This window comes from Siniperca chuatsi, linkage group LG10 (assembly GCF_020085105.1).
Source record: "Siniperca chuatsi isolate FFG_IHB_CAS linkage group LG10, ASM2008510v1, whole genome shotgun sequence".
Lineage (NCBI taxonomy): Eukaryota > Metazoa > Chordata > Actinopteri > Centrarchiformes > Sinipercidae > Siniperca > Siniperca chuatsi.
The window spans coordinates 3021594-3043456 of record NC_058051.1 but is presented as its reverse complement, the minus strand read 5'-3'; the positions used below and the strand labels follow the sequence as shown (position 1 = coordinate 3043456).

The 21863-nt window shown below is 41.0% G+C and overlaps 1 protein-coding gene across 1 annotated transcript; it reads left to right on the top strand.

Moving 5' to 3' along the window:
- Positions 1–4089: 4089 nt before the first annotated feature.
- On the top strand, positions 4090–21544 carry nsfl1c (NSFL1 (p97) cofactor (p47)). Its single transcript, XM_044212267.1, has 10 exons — positions 4090–4151; positions 8518–8655; positions 9479–9579; positions 11244–11321; positions 13871–14036; positions 14272–14367; positions 15343–15452; positions 16363–16500; positions 18263–18433; positions 20289–21544. The coding sequence occupies exons 1-10, from the start codon at positions 4116–4118 to the stop codon at positions 20449–20451; spliced, it is 1197 nt and encodes a 398-aa protein (XP_044068202.1). The 5' UTR covers positions 4090–4115; the 3' UTR covers positions 20452–21544.
- Positions 21545–21863: the final 319 nt, after the last annotated feature.

Below are 21863 nucleotides of genomic sequence, written 5' to 3'. Positions count from 1 at the left end.
AAGTTCATACACTGAAAAATAGTTTATATTGTTTTGGTTTTTGGTTTGGTATTGTTTAGCTTTCTTTCTCTATTTACAATTTTAGGAATAGTTTGACATTTTGGGAAATACACTTATTCACTCCCTTGCCGAGAGAAGATTGATATGACTCTCATATTTGAAGCTACAGCCAGCAGCAGTTAGCATGGCTTAGCACAACAGGAGGAAACAGCTAGCCTGGCTCTGTCCAAAGATAACAAAGTCCGCCTACCAGCACCTCTAAAGCTCACTAATTAACACGTTATATATAGTAGCATGATAGTATATAATATATACTGCAGTAGTTGTCGAGACATTTCAATAAAAACCATCAGTGCAACATATTTGTATGTATTACTGAAGGCAACGTAGTGCAACCCTTATCTTATAACCTAGGGAGGGAATATGGCAGAATTTTGTCTTCTGTCTTTATGTTTAAAAAAATACTAAAATCATTTTTAAAAAAACATTAAAACACAGTGTCTCAGATGTTGAGAGAGATGAACTATAATGCGTTCACCAGAAGATGTTATAAACCTGATGAAATCCTTTACCGCCCCTGAGCGAATTAGATTAAAATATTCTTAATTAAATTAGATTAACCAATTCACACATCCGCTCTGCCCACTGTAAATAAGTCATTTACACACAAATTACATAGATTGACCCTATATCCACATTACCTGAATTCAGACTTGAAAGTGCACAAGACAGCAAATTCAGTACATTTTCTATTTAATAAACTACATTGATTTTTTACTCTACATCATTCACTGCCTTTATTTGCAGCTGCTCTGTCAGCTGTAAATCATTGTGGGTTTAATTAGAACTTGTTCACTGCTGCGTCAGTGTGTGTTCCTCAGTTGCAATGAGGGAGTGGTTGGGTGTGCTTGACCCTCAGTGACACTAGTATGTGAAGGGAGAAAATGTTCAGATTAAAAAGCAAGGAACAGGGTGGTAAAGGAGAAAGGAAGAGACACCGGTGCAAAAATAAAGGAAGAGCAGAGGTGATAGAGAGGAGAGGGGAGGCAGCATGCTGACTGTAGTAAATCTCTCTTTGGCAGTGGAGAGAGGAGAGGGCCATGTCCAGATTTATGGCTGCCTGCTGGGGTAATAAGAGAATGGATTGGATCCTTTTCAATCGCCCGCTTCACAGTGTTGTAGTGCCTGCAGCCAATATCAGAGCAACCTCACTGCCTCTATATGATGATCTATATACTCTATGATCTGCTACAATATGCAGACCATTTGATCCAATGTGGTTTACGGTGGATATACTCTTGTCATATGTAGGTCAGTGGCTCCTGTATGGTCCCCACGGACCCGGTTCTGCCAACTGTATCAGATGATTGTCTGCTGCCATGGAGATAGAAATGGGGCTGGCTCTGGTTTTGTTTTTTGGAGACAGACGGGCAGACAGACAGTTTTCAAGTGTGTGCACGTGCAGAGAAGCACCTATTGAGATGCAGGCAAAACTAATGGGCGAGCTAAACAGTATAATGGCTACAGAAATGATAAGCCCCTTCCTCTTTCCTTCTTCCTGTTGATACCAGGCTGTTTCGCTTCCACATACTGTACAGCCTCATGATCTTAAGAAAAACAGAGAGAAAACTAGAGATGATATCCGCCCTGCCCTGCGTAACCCAAGGGAAATCTCACTGTGATGATTAAGAATGTAGATATCATTTACCTACAGCAGCGCTGGATTATTTTTCTGTAAGATTTTGACAGTGGTTGAAAGTAATTAGTATATTTGCTTAAAGTACTGTACTTAACAGATGCATAATTTTGTGGCCACTTGAGGGCACCTTTTAAGTTGATATGGCAAACTTGTTAGGAAACTGTTATCAATTACAGGTCTAGCAGATACAGAGTAACATTAGAATTCATTTGGAGTGGTGTTTCTGTTTCTCTTCTTTTAGCTGTGTTTTGGTCTCCAACAACTCCTGAGAAAAATATCTGGTTCTTTACGTGCTAAATGCTCCACTATGTTCACCATGCTAACTTTGTCTGGCTGCTGTTTGGTGCCAGAAGTAGTGTACAGTGGATTATTAGAGGTTTTTCACTGAAAACAGCTGCCTGCTGTGTCTGGAAACGACACCGATGAGAGCCGTGAGAGTGAACCAAAACGAGTTGCAGCCAGGATTATGAATTCAAGTTCAAAGAGACTTTAAATCAAAAAGCCACTAAAGCTACACAGGAATGAACTGTACAAAGGCAAAGAATGGTTGGTCATGGTTGTAAGTAGAACTTTTGGCCCTAATTCCATTTCCCCCCCATTGTAGCAGAAATCCACAGACAGAAGGGAAACAACTGTTTCTCCGCGCCTCCCTCTGCTGATGTGACAGAGAATCGTTCATAAATTCAAAAAATATTTAGCACTCTGATATGTTCTAATGTGAGTGCTCTGATAAACAAATGTATTCTTTGATTTTGAAACAGTAGTCTTATGTTGTTGTTATTTAGCCTTTCTGAGGCTATTGCACAGTTAAATCAATGAATTTTATTTAAAAAAAATTGCCCCCTCGCAATTTTTAACAGCCCCTTCAGTCACTTCATCCTGGTGCCGGGCCTGCTGTAACTAAATATATTTACACTGTGGGGTTGCTACTTTCACTTAGATAAAGGAGTACTTCTTCCACCCATGTATGCTGATGTCATCCTGTTTTGAGATAATGCAAATAGCTACTGCTCATCTAGTCAAGTGTGTATCTGTTTATGCATCAGGAATTAATCTCAGTCAATAAACAATCATGACCTGCAGCTCTTTTGTTCTCCCATAATGTTTCTAATCTGTTTTCACGACTCTATATGAAGGCAGTACTTTTGTTACTGCAGTTATTACTGGTCTATAGCATCTCATGAATGGTGAACCACCACAAATGCTTCTTATAGGGCCCCGTAGTCCCTAATACTACTACTATTACTTTCCACATGTTTAACACATTACAGAATGATGTAAGGTACGTTCCAGTGGTATTATGTCAGCCAGATCCCAAGAAATAGGTCTGACAGTTTGTAATTATGGTTAGGCTGTTGATGGGTGGGAACAAAGTCCCACATTGACAGTGACCCTAAGGGCAGCCATTGTTGGAGCTGACTTTACCAGGACCTCTATGATGGTGTCTGTCTGGTTGTCTAAAAAGTTATCCTAAAGGGAAATACCAATGTAACATTGTGAATGCACTAGTGGTTTCAACAGACTAAACCACCGTTGGTGATGACATTGATACAAGCAGAATGAGTATCATAGCACAGGGTCCAAAAACCCTCTGGCTCCTCGTAACAAAGAGATCATAACTGCAAATTATGTGGTAAACTGAAGGAATGAATACGATGATTTACTTTTGGAGAAAGATTCACAAAGCTGTGGTGCAAGGAAAATCAAACTGAAGACTACAGGTCATGATACACATGCAATTATGAGGCAACACAGATAACCAATTGGATAAGGAGTTAGTGCCAAAGATCTTTTTCTATTATACGTATAGCCCAGCATCACCCATGTCTGCTGTCCATCCATTATGTGCAGTCTTGTTTTGGGATTCCTCTCTAAAGAACCAATGGTTTGTGACACTGTTGACCTTTTGCAGGGTAGTTAAGTCAACATAAAGCCTTGACCCCTCGCACAGCATTGTCACTATTAGCTACTGCCTGCCTGGAGGCGAGGGAGATGTATTGTTCTGCTTGACACTCCTGCAGCAGGAGAAGGATAAACAAGAGGAGGAGGATAACAAATTATAGTACTGGAGTGAAATATCCAAAGCTAACAGCAAAGTCCAAATGAAAAGTTGTATAAGGTAACCACTTTCAATATCAAGGTCAGACAGCTGTAGTGATAAAAGTGGTAAAAAGAGCAAAAACTCCACAAATGTAATTTTATAAGCAAGAGATAAGATTGTCTTATATTAATGAGGCTCCTATATGCACCTTCACCTTCCCTTTGCTCTACATAAAGTATTATTCCGAAGTGCCCTTCGGTCAAAAGGTTAGGTGCTTTCCAGAGATTGGCAAGCTATGACAGGGGTGGAGTCAGACCCAGCCTTCACTAACTAACTGCCAAGAGTCATAAACGATGCTGTGGTTCTCTTTACGACATGGTGCCATTGCCTGAGGGAGGAAAGAAGAGCAAGGTAATTGCACAACTTGTGTATGTGATTTAGAGGGGTGGGGGACAGGGAGGTGGAGGGATGTTCTCGGGTCTCCAGGTTTATGGATGCTTGTCCTAATCAACCTCCTCCAACAGCTTCACGTTTATGAGCTGTCATTTCACCTGACTTTCATGATGCTCTGCTAGTCATTGACCTCCTGCAGGTTGCTCAAGGTGAAATTACAGTGCTTGGCAGCGTGAGGTATCTTAAAACAGGAGTGTGTTTTTCTTCTAATGGCAAGTTGGCTTCTCAAATAGTCTTTAGCTATTTCATGAGGTAACTGTACTGCAATAGGGATTTTAACAGACCTATTAAAGTTCACAATGTATAATCTAAAATGAGAAACGTTTGCATATGATTCAACTGCCTGTTTTCCACTTGAATACACAGCCTTATAGTTTTAAAGGAATAGTCTAACGTTTTGGGAAAGATACATTTCATATGTGTGCAGGAGCCAGGAGGCAATTAGCTTAGCTTAGCTTAGCTTAGCATTAAGACCGGAAGCAGGGGGAAACAGCTAACCTGCCTCACTCACGTTCAAAAATATGCCTACCAACACCTGTAAAGCTCACTAATTAACACATTGTATCTCGTTTGTTTAATCCATACTCAAACTTCAGTTCAGTGCTGCCAATTTAGTGATGTTCTTGCTAGATTTGGCAACTTTTCTTTTTCAAAAAAGAGGACAGTGACAAATCTAGCAACTTTTTTGGGCAGACCTTAATTCCTCTCCCTTGAAGAGAGTTGCACATATTCTTCAGTGAAAATGCTCTCATCTTTGTTCACAATGGCTGTGGTTCTGAGGATTTACTGAGTTCAGTGAGTAGGGGTGAGCAACAGCACATTCAGTCGACCAATCAGTTGCCAGATAGAAACGTGAATGAGCTATAAACATGCTACAACAGAACTGGATACTGCGTTCAAAGATGCCACCGTAACCCTGCCTATGAAAGTTGTTCACTGGGTGCACATAACAAAAAAGCCTTCCACGTTTTGGGGGCCATAGAGCATTTGCACTAGAGTTCTTCACTAGCCGAGCTGGTTGAGAGCATGCAGGTCTGAGATTTCCACTGGCAGAGCCGGCTGACTTCCTGTTGGCTCCCGCACACAGGAATGGGACAAAATAATGTAATCATACTGCTCCTCTAGACTTTCCAAATGTTATTGGACCGAATGGATCAAATTCTGATAGTAGAAAGAGTAATTTCGGGGGGGTTGTGACAGTGTGTTCACTGTTTTACAGTCCCTCATTTTCCATTGATTGTGTATGGGGAAAATGCTTTTTGGGTCAGTGTGCGGCCACGACACCAAAATCGCTTCCCAGTCCAGCTCCGTTCCTGGGGGGCTTTGCCATAAATGTGCGTACCAGTATTAATGACCAATCACTAGCCTAATCTCCACTGTTTTCCTGGGGAACTACTTTGTTTTTTGTTCTAAGGGTTTAACTTGACTATTAAAGTTGGGTTTATGTTTTCACAAAATACAGAGTTTACAAGAGTTCGCAAAAGTTTGTTTATTTCAGTTTCTGGAGCCTCTCGGCTCAAGATACTTCAGTTCCACAGTCTATACAACAGCTTTCATACAAGGTGTTAGCTGCTTAGAGTCAGTAGTTTACTTAGTTTAGTTTAGCTTCATTTTTTTAACCATCCTCTTTTAATCTTGTGCGCAAATCATTATGTTATGCAAATCAGGGTGTAACGTCATCTAGCAACTTTCTCACTGTCACACTGTCATGGCTTACTGGTACTCTTGAATAGAAAGAGCCATCATTTATTTATTGGTTGCTGTCGGGGTGTAAAGAGAATTTCAACAAAAAATGCTTCTGAAATACATTGTCTGCCCTAGCTTTAATGCACAGACATGAGAGTGGTATTGATATCCATTCCACCTTTATTTAAATCCCGAGGAATCATTGAGGGCATGCCCTCATTTTCAGTGATGTCGAGAGTACAAAACAGAATAAATACACACAAAAAATAATGAAGAAAACAAACAAACAGGCAGCAACAGAACACAGTTAAAAACAGTTACATTCAAGTGCGGAGTGGTTTGTAATCATGCCTTTAAATTGACCTAGGTACAAATGTGTTTAGTGTGTGTTGTAAAATGTTCCAAGTGTGTGCAGCACAAAAACTAAAAGCAGTTTTCCCAAATTTAGTGTTTGCATGCAGGACATGAAGGATTAGCCAATCACTAGAACAAGTCAAACAGAAACCAATGCCTGTCACGTCTTACTGTTAGAGATGCCCACGCAACCTTTTCACACAAGATGCAATGATATTCTCATCTAACTCTTAGCAGGAAAGTGAAAAAGGGTATTTCCCAAAATGTCAAACTATTCCTTTTAAAGTATAGTGGCTTTATGTTTATGCAAAGCCCTGTGCTTATCAGTCTCAACCAGCAAACAAAATCAAAAAGCTATCTGGTCTGACAGCATATCTGGCTAACTTGCCTGACACCTGGTGACTATATTTAATCTCATTCATACACTTTCTGTCCATCAGGTTCATTGAATCAGTTCCTGGCAATGTCTTTACCTCTCTGTGTAATGTTTTTTGACGTGTCTCAGGGCCTCAGACGCTTCTCTCCTTGTCCCGTCCTTTGAATTAACCTCTGCTGACATGTCAGTGTCAACTGTCGGCTTCTAACCTTTTGCAACTGTACACTGGTGGTAACATTACACTACAACAACGTCAGCCTCAAATCTCACGGGAACATAAAGCACATACGTACACATACTGTACATCGACAAACACATGCCTTCAGGGTTTCCTGAGGCGACATTCACTGCTGTCAACCTGTCACCCAAGCTATGGCTGAATCTTACTGTTTTTGTTGTGTTTTGTCCTTTCTTCTAACTTACAGTATTGGTGTGGCTACACAGTTATTGCACAATACTTATTTCTGGTTTGTCACTGTTGCCTTTAGTGCTTTATTTGTCTTGTTTCTTTCTCAATTTCCTTTCACATACACACTTTTTCTTGTTTGTAATGTGTCAGTCTGTAGGCTAAAACATCTTTCTCTTCTCGCCATTGTCTTCTTTGTCTCTTTCTCTCTCTTGCCCTGTATCTGCGTGCTGTTGCCTCATCACACAGACCCTGAAGCTAAAAACATCCAAAGGGGAAACAATATATGTTCACCTCCACTGAAACCTCCTCAGTGTAATGCGCTGTATTTTTCTGTTTTTATCTTGTTCTTTGTGTGCATCTGAGGAGAGATGGGGGTTGTGCTTCATGAGGTGAGGTGACAACATGGTTTTTTTCACTTTGCTACAGATTAATTAGCCTTGAAGATCAAACAACCAACAGCGACTGCATGAACCCCCCCTCCCCCAAACAATTAGGATGCTCCCAATCTGTCTAGTACTTATTATTTTATGCCATCTGACCAGCCCGACACCTTAGCGGGGGTACAAAGTTATTTCCCATGGGAATATTCTCTCCATCTGCTTATCATACTGAAAGAGGCACGTGTTTACTGGAACCGTTTTGTCAGAGGTGAGGTGTCCCACGCTTCAATCAGCATCTGTTTCACGGTAGTCTTGCACAAGAAGACAAACTAGAGATAGGGGCTGAAAAGTGTGATCAAATGCAGATTAAGATCTGATTGCTGTGTTAGAAGCTCTGTGGTCTCACACTGAGGTGTCACATCTTGATGAGATGGGATGGGATCAGAGAAGTGAGACGAGATGAGATGAAAACCTTAATAATGTCTATAAGCGGCGAGAAAAATAACCTAGAAATTCAAATGTATTAGAGAAAGCAGACCCCGTAGTGAAAGTAGGTGACAAAACTATAAATAAAGTATATATTCAATGGCATCCTTTACTATCAAGAATGTTAGCCATTATCCACTGTACATAGCCTAAGCAAAGGTGCTAGCCAGTGTAATCATTTGTTACATAATTTGGTTGTCATAAAAAGATGGTGAAAAAAGCCCTTCACCATGTCTTTTGTAAATTACATACAGAAAAGTAAGTATTTTCTGCAGTCTTATGCACCCAGGCATACTGGCACGTCTTCCTCTATGATCCATGGGTCAATGTTTAAGACCTTTGTTCTTAACAGAGAATACTTATGAGTTATTGTAGTTTTGTGTAACCTGTGGATACATTGCCACCTGGTGGTGAAAACAATGTTAGCAGTGCAACAAATTGTGATTATCAAAAATAAACTATGGGCTATTAAAATTAAAAGAGTGCCGCATATTCTTTAAAAACAAATACAAACGTGTCTTCAACCACACGTTAGCAAACTTATTTAATTTTAATATGCTTGTCTAAGTGTCTTTCGCTATGGTCCCTGGTTGAAACCAGATAGGAACCATCATCTGTTGCTTGTTTCCTCAGTTGGAGGCGGACGAGTCGTTGAAGGAGCAAATCAAAATGGCGAGCCAAGAGGAGTCTGTGAGGGAGTTCGTCGCTGTTACTGATGTTGATGAGGAGAGGGCCCGGTTTTTCCTGGAGTCCGCCGGCTGGAATTTGCAGGTACGTATTTTCTGTATCTTTCCATTGATTTGCGGCGGACTGTACGATCAGAAATCAAAATGAAACAGCGGTGACATGACGTGTGTGAGACGAATAGCTCCCCGGCTAACGTTAGCCTGTGTTGCCGGTAATTTGTGCAAGTCACCCTTTGACAATGGCCTGAAGGCTTTCTGTCACCAACAACGAGGCTGTTGAACAGTTAGTTAGCTGGCACAGCCACAACTACAAAAGGTCTATTCATGTTGTCCCATTACAAAGCAGGTTGCCATTAAGTTTTTGCTAACGCCAGTCTTCCGTGAGTCCATTGAACTGTGCTAGCTAGCGTTAGCGTGTAACGATGGGAAGCTAGGTCAATGTTAACTTAATCTAGCATCAACATTGGTCAGGTTGTAACGTTAATGCTGCAGTGTCGGTTGTCTCGTTGAAGTATTAACGTTAAGGTTAGATGCGTAAGTTAAAGAACACGAAGATTAACTTTTATCCCCTCTTTATTTGTGGAGTCTAGCACATAGAGATAATGAAACTGAATGAGATTATGCTAGTTTTCTCACTCGGCTAGCGCCTGCACAATTAAATCAGAGAAACATCAAAATGATGTGTTAGCTGGGCTCCTGTGGTCTGAATATTTCTATGTGCTGGGGGTCTTGGACGCGAGAAGGGTCGGGAACTCCAGAAGTATGTAGATAAAAGTTATCTAGCTTTTACATGAACTACTGCTTGAAAGGTACATACAAGTAACACTTGTTAGCTAATTAGTTGCGGTTGTTAAACCGTCTGTCAGGATTTTGTTGTGACATTGTTGGTACATTTTGCCTCCTCCTAGCTTGCATTGGCCAGTTTCTTTGAGGATGGAGCTGATGACGACATAGTAACGCTTCCTCAACCTGAGGGAGGCTCCTCGGTGTCCCGGTCTGCAGGGCCAAGGTAATGTTTACAGCCTGTCACTGCTTTTGGTAATCAGGGTGTCCGCGGGGTCTTAAAGTTGATAAATCAATTTAGCTACAATTAAGGCCCTTAAAAAGTCTTAAACGCCATTTTCAGAGGTATTATTACATTTTGTGGCTTGTTTTCAGTATCGGGGATGTGATTTTTCCGGATACAGAATACAATCCAGAATACCGGATACAGAAAATGTGACCCACGTGAATCACGCAGATCCGTTACAAAATAGGTTATGGTTGCACTCGCTTCTCTGCCCTCTCCTCCGCGTGTTTGGCTGAGGGCGGGGTTCAGCTCCTACACACGCACTGCGGACAGCAGAGCGGAGAGGCCGCGGTGGAGACAGTGAACCAGGTGAAGTGAGGGCAAGTCACCTGCTTTGTCCGCAATTGTCGTTACAACCACAGCGCTCTTATTAAGCTAACTGTTATGAACAAGTTAAAGTGAAAGCTATCCCTATGTAGCCTAACTGTGTTTGCCACGAATCTTAAAATTTGGCAAATTCTTGTAAACTTAGCTGCTGCCCCTCCTCTCTCTACAAGCGGTGCTTGCAGCAGAGGGTGGAGGACAGAGGCCAGGAGGTCCTCCAGTATCAGTCCGTCCTCCTCCTGACTGATGTCTTGACTTCTTCATTCTTTCTAAACTTCACTCATTGTTTTGGTGTCAGGAATATTAGGCTATTTATTTTACTGACATTTTAGATTTGTTTCCACTGAAATAACCACTGAGTGTATATAGTGACTTTGCTGTTTGTGAACTTTACTGTTCTTGCTCTCGAAACAATATTTAGTTATATTTAAAACAAATAAATTCTAATCCCGTTCTGAATTTATTCTTTAAAAAAATTATAATAAAAAAAACCCCAATTCTTTAGTAATGAATAAGAACAGGTAAGAGTATTAATAAATAACCGGGCCGATAAGAGTATGGATAAGATACACATACAATCCTAACGATACCCACCCCTACAGCTGGTTATGGCTTCACCCTGACTTTGGGAGGATGAGCAAATCACAACCAGTATTGTGATTATTATTTGTTATGGCACACAGTGCGCCCACTCACAAAAATGTGAGGGATTACTTCTTCATTACTTCATTTATTTGGTGAGTGTAATGTGTTAGTCTTTTTTTTATATAAATACTGTAATGACAATAGTCTAAAATTATGGGAAAATGCATAGTTTTTAGTCAAATAACAACATTTTCACACACAACCACTACAGTGCTCTGTATATTTTCCTGCTTTTTTGTCCTTTGCCAATCACATGCCTGATTACTGATATTACTCTTTTTAATAAACCTTGCATTAGTCACTCAATTTATTCAACTCAAAGTGGCGATGAGGTCTTAAAATGTATGGAAAGGGTCTTTAAAAAAGGTATTAAATGTAACTTTAGGATTCCTGCATATACCCTGTTAACCCACACTTGTATTTATTGGCACACTTATAGGTTGCTTCTTTGTCAGTGTAAAGTCCAACAGTCTAGTTCAGCAAACAGTCCTGGGCCATAATTCTGTGCAACAGTGTTGACATCAGTAAACTTTAAAAGAATTGTCTCATTGCCCATCATCAATATAATTCTGTAACATACAATCAGTGTATGTCATCAATCAGTGTATCAGCTCTATATTTTTCTCTATCATCAGCACTCAGCCCAGAGTGACCTCCTTCAGAGATCTGATGCATGAGGCAGAGGAGGAAAGTGATGAGGAGGAAGGCCAAAGGTAAGTTTAATTCCCAGTATAGTGTGTTTATCTATCTTTAGTGAATGTGCCACTCAATTTAAAAGTGCCAGGTGAAGAAATAAGGCAGTCTTCAGGCTGAATTCGGGAGCCACCCAGCCTTTTTTCTGAAATGATTTAATTGATCACCATACAGGAGATATTTGGCTGTTACTCCTTCTCGAGAACCTCATACATCAGGGTAAGGTTAGTTATAAAAAATCGATCATGGGCCTGGTAGGGATTGAGTGTCATGCTCAAGGGCTCTTCAGAGGGATAGAGGGATTAAAGTGGACTCAAAGACAAGTTAATAAATAAAGTGACTGCCCAGTTGATTGTGTGTGTGTGTAACAGTAGTGTTTGGAGGTCTTTCTCATCCTCCAAAATGGTTGTGACAGTTGTTCAAGGCTGTAGACATGGCTGTCTGTCTGAGCTGTACATCCTCACAGTTTTTGGATGGTAGAAAGTCACACCTAGTGATTGGGGTGATTCCAGAATGCACCAAACTATTTTTGCTCTCACCTCATTCACTGCGAGCTTGTCGTTCATGCTTTTCTGCAGCATCAACACATTCTGCTGCTGGGGCAGTGCGTTGGACTGGTTGTTAAGGGACTGTGTGGGGTTGCTAATGTCCTTTTAGTCCATTTTTTTTTTTATTACAGTCATCAGTAAGCAAGCTGAACTAAAGACGTTTTGCAGTGCATAATGGCTTTAATATTTACTTGTTTTCACCAAACATGCATGTAGTATTAAGGCATTATTTCTCTGTGTTTTTAGATCTCCTCCTGCCAGGTGACTGACAGTAAGCATAGTAACTTAATGCAGCACTGTTATTGAAGTTCATGTTTATTGTGGTGGATTATGTAGCTCAGGCAATTTTCAAGTCTGTTCATTGTTTTTCCTGATGTCTCTAACTGTGCTGCGTGTACACTACTTGGAACATTGTAGACATGGGGGGGCGACCTGGCACAAATGCAACAATGTGCTATTACCCTAAAGTGCATACATACTGTAGTTCAGAAATCTTAAAAGCTGCACTTAAAAAAATGCTACAAAGTGTGAGTCTGTGATTTTAGTGTTTTATTAGCATCATGTACTATTTGGTTTGTTCAGTAAGAGTCAAAGCATCCATGCTCTACGGATTACAAACTACCGAGTGTTGCTAAAGCCGGATTTATGGTCGACGCAAAAGGTTGGCGAGACTCATGCCGTGGATGCCGTGTAGGTTTTGATTTATAGTTGGTTGTCAGATTTTTCCCAGTGACATCACTGTTGCAAAACTAGACGAATGTATCGTACGTGGTCAGGCTGTATTGTGCTCTTACGTTCCCCAACAGTAACTGTGTTTAAAATTTTTTTTCATTCACTTTGTGATACAGAGTGATAGAGGGAAGGTCCTCTCTGTTTCATTGTAATATATGAGAGTATTCTGTGCAGTCGCTGTGTTAAGTTGTTTCATTTGATGTGATAGAGTGGGGGTCGCAGTGAGCATGAGGTTTACAGTGGAGGTGGCTTTGCTAAATGTGTGTTACTGAAAAGGAGATCGAGCCTTTTTTCAACTTTCTCAGTGTTGTATTCATTAACACTAATCTCTACAAGCATCAGAAACTTGTAGGAGAAAATACAAGCAGTCCAAACTGACCAATTACAGTTCTTGCGTTTCCCACATTTTTATCTCCATAGCTGCCGTAACCCCAATGTGTAGTTACATTTTTGAGGAGGCACACAGCGCCCCTGGCGCAGCTATGGAGCCTACGCACATGTGAAGGCACATTGTAGCGGGACTCAAGCACTTTGACCATATGCTTAAATTCTTTATTCTCTACGACCGAATTTGGTCGTATATCTGCAGCGATAAACACTCCTGTAGCATTAGTTATTGATTTGGCACGGTCTGAATCTGCAGTGAGAGGCTGCCTGAACGCTGTGGGGAGGAGGACTCGCCTTCCAGTCTGGTTTTGTTTCGTTCTGCTTTACACATTCGGGCGATGCCGTGGTAAATGACATGTTTGATGTGTTTCCGCAGTCATACCCGACTTCGGTTGAACAATGTCGGCATACAGTGTGACACTCATAGTTGACCATCGTAACTAACCGTGAAACCGTAATGCTCCCATACAGTGGATCTAAATGGCACGGGAGGATCGTCCAGCTCTGGTCTCTCATTTGTGTTTACCATTCTCAGGCAGCAACACTACATGAGCTTGGCTAACCTGGCTAACCGGGATAAGTCAACTAGCATGCTACAGTTGATAGACAGCAACTGGTGCTCTGCCAAAACGTTCCAGGTAAAACTCGTGCTCTAGAATTTCTGTTCCGTGCCTGCGAGTAATCGACATAAATAGACTATTTTGACAGTGATAGTTTGGGTCACAGGGCAAACCGATCCGACAAAGTCGCATACTGAACTACCTGTACCGAACGGTTTGGGGGCGAATACTCGTACCGCTTACACCACTAATAGGCACCTTAGTGGGTTGTTCTTTTTGTGTCTGCTCTTTTACTTACATTGTGGAAGAATTCCATACCATGTTATATTCACACCCTGCCAGGTTTTTTGCGGGGGGATCAGAGCGCAGTGGGCAGCAGATCGTTGGGCCTCCCAAGAAGAAGAGCTCCAATGAAGTGGTGGACGATTTGTTCAAGGGGGCCAGGGAACATGGAGCTGTGCCTCTGGACCGGGGTGGGAGAGGGCTAGGAGAGCCCAGCAAAGCCAAGGTAAAATGAAATGAAACTCACAAGAACAATGTTGTCTCTTTTCAGTCTCAGTCTGTATTGGCAGTTTTTGTCCTATATCAGGCATTTTCTGTGGTGCGTGTCTGCTTTAATTTGCTATTGCTCGAACGGGTCAGCAATTTCTTCAGCTTCTTTTTGTGTTTGTAATTCTTCTTCCTCTTGGCGATTCTGTTGTCTCTCATTTTATTTTTTTTTATTGTCTCCTTTCATCGCTTAGGCCTTCCTTGGTGGAGGCTACAGGCTAGGCGCAGCTCCTGAGGAGGAGTCAGCCTATGTGTCTGGAGTGAGGCATGCCTCCAACAGCCAGCAGGATGTGAGTACAGCTCCTGATGGGTCCTCTTTTTTGCAGTTCTTCCTTTGCTTCTGGCATCCTTGGCACTAGTCAAGCCGTTTAGGTAGCTCTTCAGTCAATAGAGCAAGTGATCAGTCAACCTAATTCACTGCTTATTCTTCACGTCCTCACGGTGAGTGAGGACATTTAACTTTAACAAATGTGTATTTCTGTTCACATTAGGAATAGCATTGTTTTTCTAAAATCTTATGATAGTTTAGGCAGTCACAGGTGTCATGTTCTATATTGTCCAGTCATATGCGACTACAAACTAGGCAGTCCATATCAACAGATTTTCCTTCTGCAAGTTCAACACTGCACCTCACTGGTACTACTCAGTCAGTCAGTGGTGTAGTGTTTTAACTCCCTCCCTCTCCCCAGCCTCCTCCTGCATAAGCATTTGGATGTGACATGCATCTCCTGAGGGAAATCCTTCTATAGGCACTTCTAAATACAGTATATCGAAATATATACAGTTTTTCTAGTAGTAAGCCCTGTGCAGGAAACGCGAACTGGATGTGCCGGTATAGAGTGGAAGTAAAGCAATTTATGCCTCATTATCCTTCCAAATTATTAAGTTGTAGGCTAATCACGGAGTGTACGGGCAGTAGTTCGGCAGGTATGGGGTGTGTCGAGGGCAGCGAACTGCTGCAGGTTTGTAGTACTGAACCAAGGGGAAAAATAAGTCAGTCACCCCCCGCTCTGCTTAAAGCAAGCTAACCTTTGTCACTACAATACTCGCATTAAAGCTTGTAATGCTGCGATTTTCATTACTAGCAGTTTAGTAATATACTGTATGAAAGCCAAGTGCGAGACTAAAAAAAGTCTCAGTAGAAAAGATGAATTCATAAAATTTTTACCTGCACTAATTGTAGGGCAATAACATCCATATTGAAGCATGACCTCTAAGTACATGAATAATGTGTGTGTGTGTGTGTGTGTGTGTGTGTGTGTTAGGTACACGTGGTGCTGAAGCTGTGGAAGACAGGTTTCAGTCTGGATAACGGTGAACTCAGAAACTACAACGATCCTGGCAATGCCAACTTCCTTGAAGCAATCAGGAAGGGGTGAGATTATTCTGTTTACCTGTTCTAAGTTATACGCACGCACACACACACACACACACAAGACATTCATAAAGCAATGTCATAATTCTAGGGTGAGTTTTTTTCTATATATCCTAAAGCTAAAATTGACTGTAAATCCACATTTTAAAGCTGATATTTGCCTTCACGTGGGGGGACATGTCCCCGGACCCCCCTAGGGGATTCGCATCTTTGTCACCTTTTTCACCCCTGATGAGTTTGCATCCCTGCATATAGGTTCATCATAGGTCCAGGACACTCTGTCCTTACAGGCAGAATAAGTAGGATTTTCTTAAAAAACAAGTATTTTCTCATCACTTATGAGCCACTAGAAGTGTGCGGCGGTGTCTGTATCTGCCGAGACGCTGTCCTCTGCCTGTATTTTCTTAGTTTCTAATTAGTTTGCTGTGTTCAAGATGTTTCTGGGCATCAACCTTTGGTGTGTAACCCCCAGTTAATAACCGCTCACAACGGCTGTGAGGTCGGAACTCTATAAAAATGTAACGAGCAGGTTACATCGCTGTCTCTGCTCTCTATCTGTGTCATGGATGTAACTCCAGCGCTGGCACTACGCTAAAACAAAGGGAGAGATAGCTCCGGCTATGCGAGACTATGGATGGATAAAGAGCTGCAGGTCTGTGTGTGTCTGTTTGGCCGAGGGCAGAGCTGAGAAACACAGACATGCAGAGCAGAGGGGCCCGGGGACAGGACGTAGCGTGCGCTTCGGCTGAATTCACACAAAATCCAGCAATGTGGTTCCTTCCGTTGTGCGGAGGTGTGGGCGATTTTATTTGTGCTTTAGAACGTAACCACAGTGAAACAATCAGTAACGTTTTATTTCTCTTATTCACTGCTTTGTTCTCACTAACACCTGTTGATTGTCACCCTGCAGGGAGATTCCCTTGGAGTTGAGGCAGCGGTCTCGAGGGGGCCAGGTCAACCTAGACATGGAGGACCACAGGGACGAGGACTTCAGCAAAGTGAGGATGGTCTTCAAGGCCTTTGGAGGTGAAGGACAGAAGTTGGGAAGGTAAGACTGACAAGCAGTCTTGTTGTTTTATTTAACATTGTTTCTTATTGTTTCTCCTCAGAGCAAAAAGCAGCAGCAGCTGCATTCAATGCAAGGTCTAAATAAAAGCTGGTAAACCAGAGAATCATCTTTAGTCTGGGTAGTGACTTTCTGCCTGGGCTCATTCCAGATAAATGGCTGGTTTCTGATTAGTCATGTGACACTGTTAAAGCACATTTAAAACTTAAGGATAGAGTTGTCTCTACTCTAAGTAAAATCAGGGGATTTTAACCAAACTTAAAATAACGTTTAAAATTACACATGCACTGTACATGCTTCATAATCACAGTTCAATTATCAGATTTTATTTTAATTAAGTATTTTAATGTTTGGATTGAATACAAATCCTGTCCAATCTGTAAAACCCTTTCTTTCACTTTCAGGCCAGGCTCCATATTTATCAAACTTCAAAGAATTACACTTAAATGTTGGCTCTTTAGAGCAATCTTATCAAGCTACTTTCTCCTACTTACAGCAGAGTGGAAGATTAACCTTTAAAGGTCCAGTGTGTCAGATTTAGTGGCATCTAGCGGTGAAACTGCAGTTTGCAACCATTTAAATACCGCTTGCATCAGCCTCCCCTTTCAAGCGTGTAGGAGAAACTACGGTGGCTACGCAAAACGCCAATGGCCCTATCCAGTGATTGGTTTGTCCATTCTGGGCTACTGTAGAAACATGGTAGTGCAACATGGCGACCTCTGTGGAAGGGGACCCGCTCCCTCTATAGATAAAAACTGCTTAGTCTAAGGTAATGAAAACACAGCGATTCTTATTTTCAGGTGATTATACACTAATGAAAACATACTTAGAAATATTAAATTCCATTTCTGCCAATAGCTCCTCCTAAATGTTACACACTGGACCTTTAAGAGCAGCTCATTATTAATCACATGTACCCTCAAAGCAGGAATATAGGGTATCTATAGGTCTTGAAGTCTTTAAAAGCATTGAATCCAGTTTCCTCAAAAAAAGGGCCCTAGAAGGTATTAAAAAGTCTTACATTTCACTTACTTAAATATTTTCTTTTGCTTGCTTAATGTTAGTTATAAAATGTTTTTGTATGTGGTTGTCAGCTGCCGTTACATGCTCTACACCTGTAAACTAAAAATGGGATTGTTTTGACAGTGGATTGTGCTGCAGGAGGCTGTTCATTCCTTTTTTGTGGAGTTTCAGCCAGAACCACCAGACCTGTAGCAAACGGTCACTACTGCAGCTACAGTAGCTAGGAAGCTCATCGTCTTATAATGGGCAAGTGTCAGTGTTAGCATAAAAGTAAATGAATTTAATTGAATGAATCATTTATAATTGGTAAATCCATTCTTCCATTTCCTGCTGCTTCTCTGTTTCAGTGATGTATTATTCTGCAATCTTTAATATCTCCAGTAGCAATTACATTGACAACAAAAAAAAAAAATGGGGATGAAGTAATAGGAAATGGCTGAAATGGAAACAAAAAGAAAATCAGGCTGGAGCCGGAAAAGAGTTTTGCTGCTGGCAGAGGAGTACATGAGATAAATCATGATTAGACAATGAAGATGCATGGAAAGTGCCAGCTTTACTCTTGTACTTTTCACCCCAGAAAAATGCAAAAGCGCAGTTTAACATTCCTATTCTGAATATAACATATTGCCTCAGCTAACGTATTCTTCATTATGACCACAGATTGACAAAGTATGAAGTCTGAATAAATTCTCCTCCACCCTCCTCCTCCTCCCCTCTCTAGTGCCACCCCAGAGTTGGTTTCAGCTCCAGACACCTCCCAGCAGGACCAGGCTGCCAACGAGGCCCAAGCCAGCGCCTCTGTAAGCCTCGACCCCTCCCAGCCCGTCACTAACATTCAGATCCGGCTGGCCGACGGCAGCAGGCTGATCCAAAGGTTCAACCATACCCACAGGTGATTGGTTAGCTGTTTGTTTGATTGCAAATGCAGAGAAATGTAACTAACTAACTAAATATGAAAATTTCACTTAACCTATGCTTGTGAACATTTACCAATATAGTTTACAGATACTGCAGTAGAGTGTAAAGAGACAGAGTTCTTATTGTAGGGACAAAATGTTTTACAATATGATTTATATTAATTTTTTTTAAATTTTAAATTTATTCACAATTGAGAATGACTTCCGGATGGGAGCCGAAACGTCTTGATTCTGAAAACAGTGTCCAGATGACTACGACTGAAACCTTTTCTACGATTTTTAAATTTATGTATTTATTGAAAATCAAAAGTGCGACTATTTCTGAACTCACGACTCAGCAGTTAGTGAGGTTGCTGAACAGGAAATCACAAAGCTGGAATCTGAAACCAATTTCCTTAATTTCATTTAGTGAGCGCACAGCACTATTACATGGTGTTCCTCTGAATCACCTGTGTGGGCGGACGTTATAAAGTATTTTCATAATCGATCCAGTTTAGCTGCAGTTCAGCTGAACCTGTTCTTGTTTTGACAGTCAGGTCCAACTTAGCAGGCAGCTGCGTTTTTAAACTCCAGCAAGTTCAGCAACAGCCCCATAGTGGGATCAGCTATTTATAAGGGATCATAGAGAGAGTCAGAGGAAACAGAGCCTTACTAACCAAGACCAAGTTAGAACTGTGGGAATTAATATCTGTATTATTACCTCCTCAGTATTAATACTTCATACTACATGCTTTTCGATTTTTTTGTTTGACACTACAACCAATAAATCACCAATACTAATTTCCAAATATTGTCACATTATTATATAAAAACTGAGGTATTATTTTAAAAAAGTCACAATATTTAGCTTTGTTAATATTTCCCAATACTACCAGAAATCTATCAGCCATGTTTGTGGTGCAGGCTGTGGGAGCTGGTACAACTGTGGTAAAAAATACAATTATTATAATATTGAATTGTTGCGTGTGTAACAAAGTTAACACTGTAGGTCCTCTTGCTCTTTCATAAAAGGTGAAAAGGTGATGTCTGAGGATATCATTATATTCGATGTCCATCGCAAATAAAAGTCCATAAATCTGTTTAGAAAACATAGGGGGGAAAATGCTCCTGATAACTCCAGAACTTGCCTGAGAATTATCATGTTTTTAAGTAATCTTCAATATCAGAATAATCCAGGAATAGTTGTCTGTATGTCAGTACATTGCAAACAGGAACTGCTAATAGCTAATTCGGCATACGTTTGATGGTGCCAGTTGGCCAAAATGCAAACAAATACAGACTAAAAACTCAAGTTGTTGCCCACAACAAACTGACTCCATGGCAACATTATGCTTTACATATATTTATACAATCTACCTTCTGTTTACATACCCAAAGCATTAAAAGAAGTTCCAAAACTTAGAACATGATTATCCCCAAAATGAAGAAAGACGACAGAATAATAATAGGAGTGGAAACAAACATTAACTTTTTTCGTGTTGCACTATCAATGTATTTTTTGACATTAACATAAATACTTTGAAGACCCCTGTTCTAATCAGCCGCTACATGACCTAAAACAGAAAAACATTCATTTCTTAGCATTTTGGGAGCTATAACCAATTACATTTGATACATTTTTGCTGTTGATTCGTCAAACAGATAATGCACTAATAGTTTCAGCATATATATGTAGCTATGTCAATGATTGAGGAAGGTGGAAAACATCAATCCCCAGGTAGTTGTTGTTGTTGTTGTTTGGATCAGCTATGGGTGACCACATTTTATCCTGTCACACAAACATAATTGAAACCCATATTTCCTGTCATGATGTCTTGTTGTATCCCTCAGGGTGTCTGACCTGCGCCAATTTGTGGTGGCGGCCCGGCCCACCATGGCTGCCAGAGAGTTTGTTCTCATGACCACGTTCCCCAACAAGGAGCTGTCGGACGACAGCCAGACGCTGCAGCAGGCCAACCTCCTCAACGCTGTCATCGTCCAGCTGCTAAAGTGAGGGGGCGACAGAGCAACTCCCCTGGTGGTGTGGCTGAGTAACTGCAGCCTTGTGAAACTTGCTGCCCCTTCTGAGGGAGGAGAAAACAGACTTATGTATGGACTTCTAATTTCTGATTTTTGTTTTTCTAAAGTGAAACATGACATTCTGCTCCCCAGATCCCCACTCTTACCCTCATTCTTAATACCCACCCCCCTCCTGTGGTCTGTGATGGGTGGTAATGAGGGGGAAACTAAAAATCTTCCAGAATGGAGTTAATTTAAGAGCCGTTGGAAGGCCTACAGATGCTGTTGAATTGTGGTTTTGATGGAGATGTGTTTACCTGACAGCAGTAGATGGTTTAACCCAAAAACACACACACACACACAGTAACAGTCCGCTTTTCTGAAGAGCAGTTTGGTTGCAGAGGTGTCCACTACACCACTTCCATTAACTTGCTCCCTACTTTTCCTCTTCCATTAACCTTCCATTGGCCCTTCAGCTATGTTTACTATTAGGTGCTGGGGCCTCACCAGATTCATGCAGCGGCAGACTCCTAGTTTGTTTCTGTCTCAACAGCACAAACCAGAACCACATAAGGAATACTAGTCTAATTAAGGTAAAAGTACATGTTGATAGTGTGGTTTTGTACAAGTTTCCATTTCTCTCCACATATTTGTCTTGGAGAGAGAAGTGTAATGATGTAACAAAACACTGAGGGTTTTTTTTTTTTTCTCCAAACCAACCTATACCCAGTAGCCTTACACTTCCTTATTCACCTCCAGAACCACACCTGTCCTTTTGTTCAAATGAAGATGGAATTATTTTTTTAAACTGCCTTCCCCCCCCCCCCCTTTCTTTTTTCCTTCACAGATTGTAGGATTGTCCCAGTTAGACAGAGGCATTTTGATATTGTGTAACATGAAAAAGAGTTACACATGGCTTTATCAAACCAATGGTTGAGCAAAAGAACATATAGATTGTAAACACTGGCTTGTAGTAGTGGAAGTGGAATTCCTATGACACACTGACATCTTCTATGCATCCTGGGGCAACAAAAATATGTTTGGACCTCTGGTAAAATAAATCCATTTTATGGTTGATGTATAAAGAACTCAACGTCTCGTGTTTTTATTATAGGTGGGAAAAAGGATATTTATCACTTTCATAAAGTGAGAAACATGAATTCTAGTGACAATGTCAACTTTTTGGATTGTTTTCTAAATGTGATATTGTAGTTCTGTCCAAATGTCTTTGTGTCAGTATTTCAGCCAGTGTACCTTTTTCATTATTCAGTGAATTTACATGAACTATACTAATCAGATCACTTTGGGCAGTAGCCACATTTCAGAAATGTTTATTTTCTTCTGTGGAAACCTGATTCCTTGGTATATCTTTTTTTTTTTTTATATGTGTACAGTCGAGCCATGAAA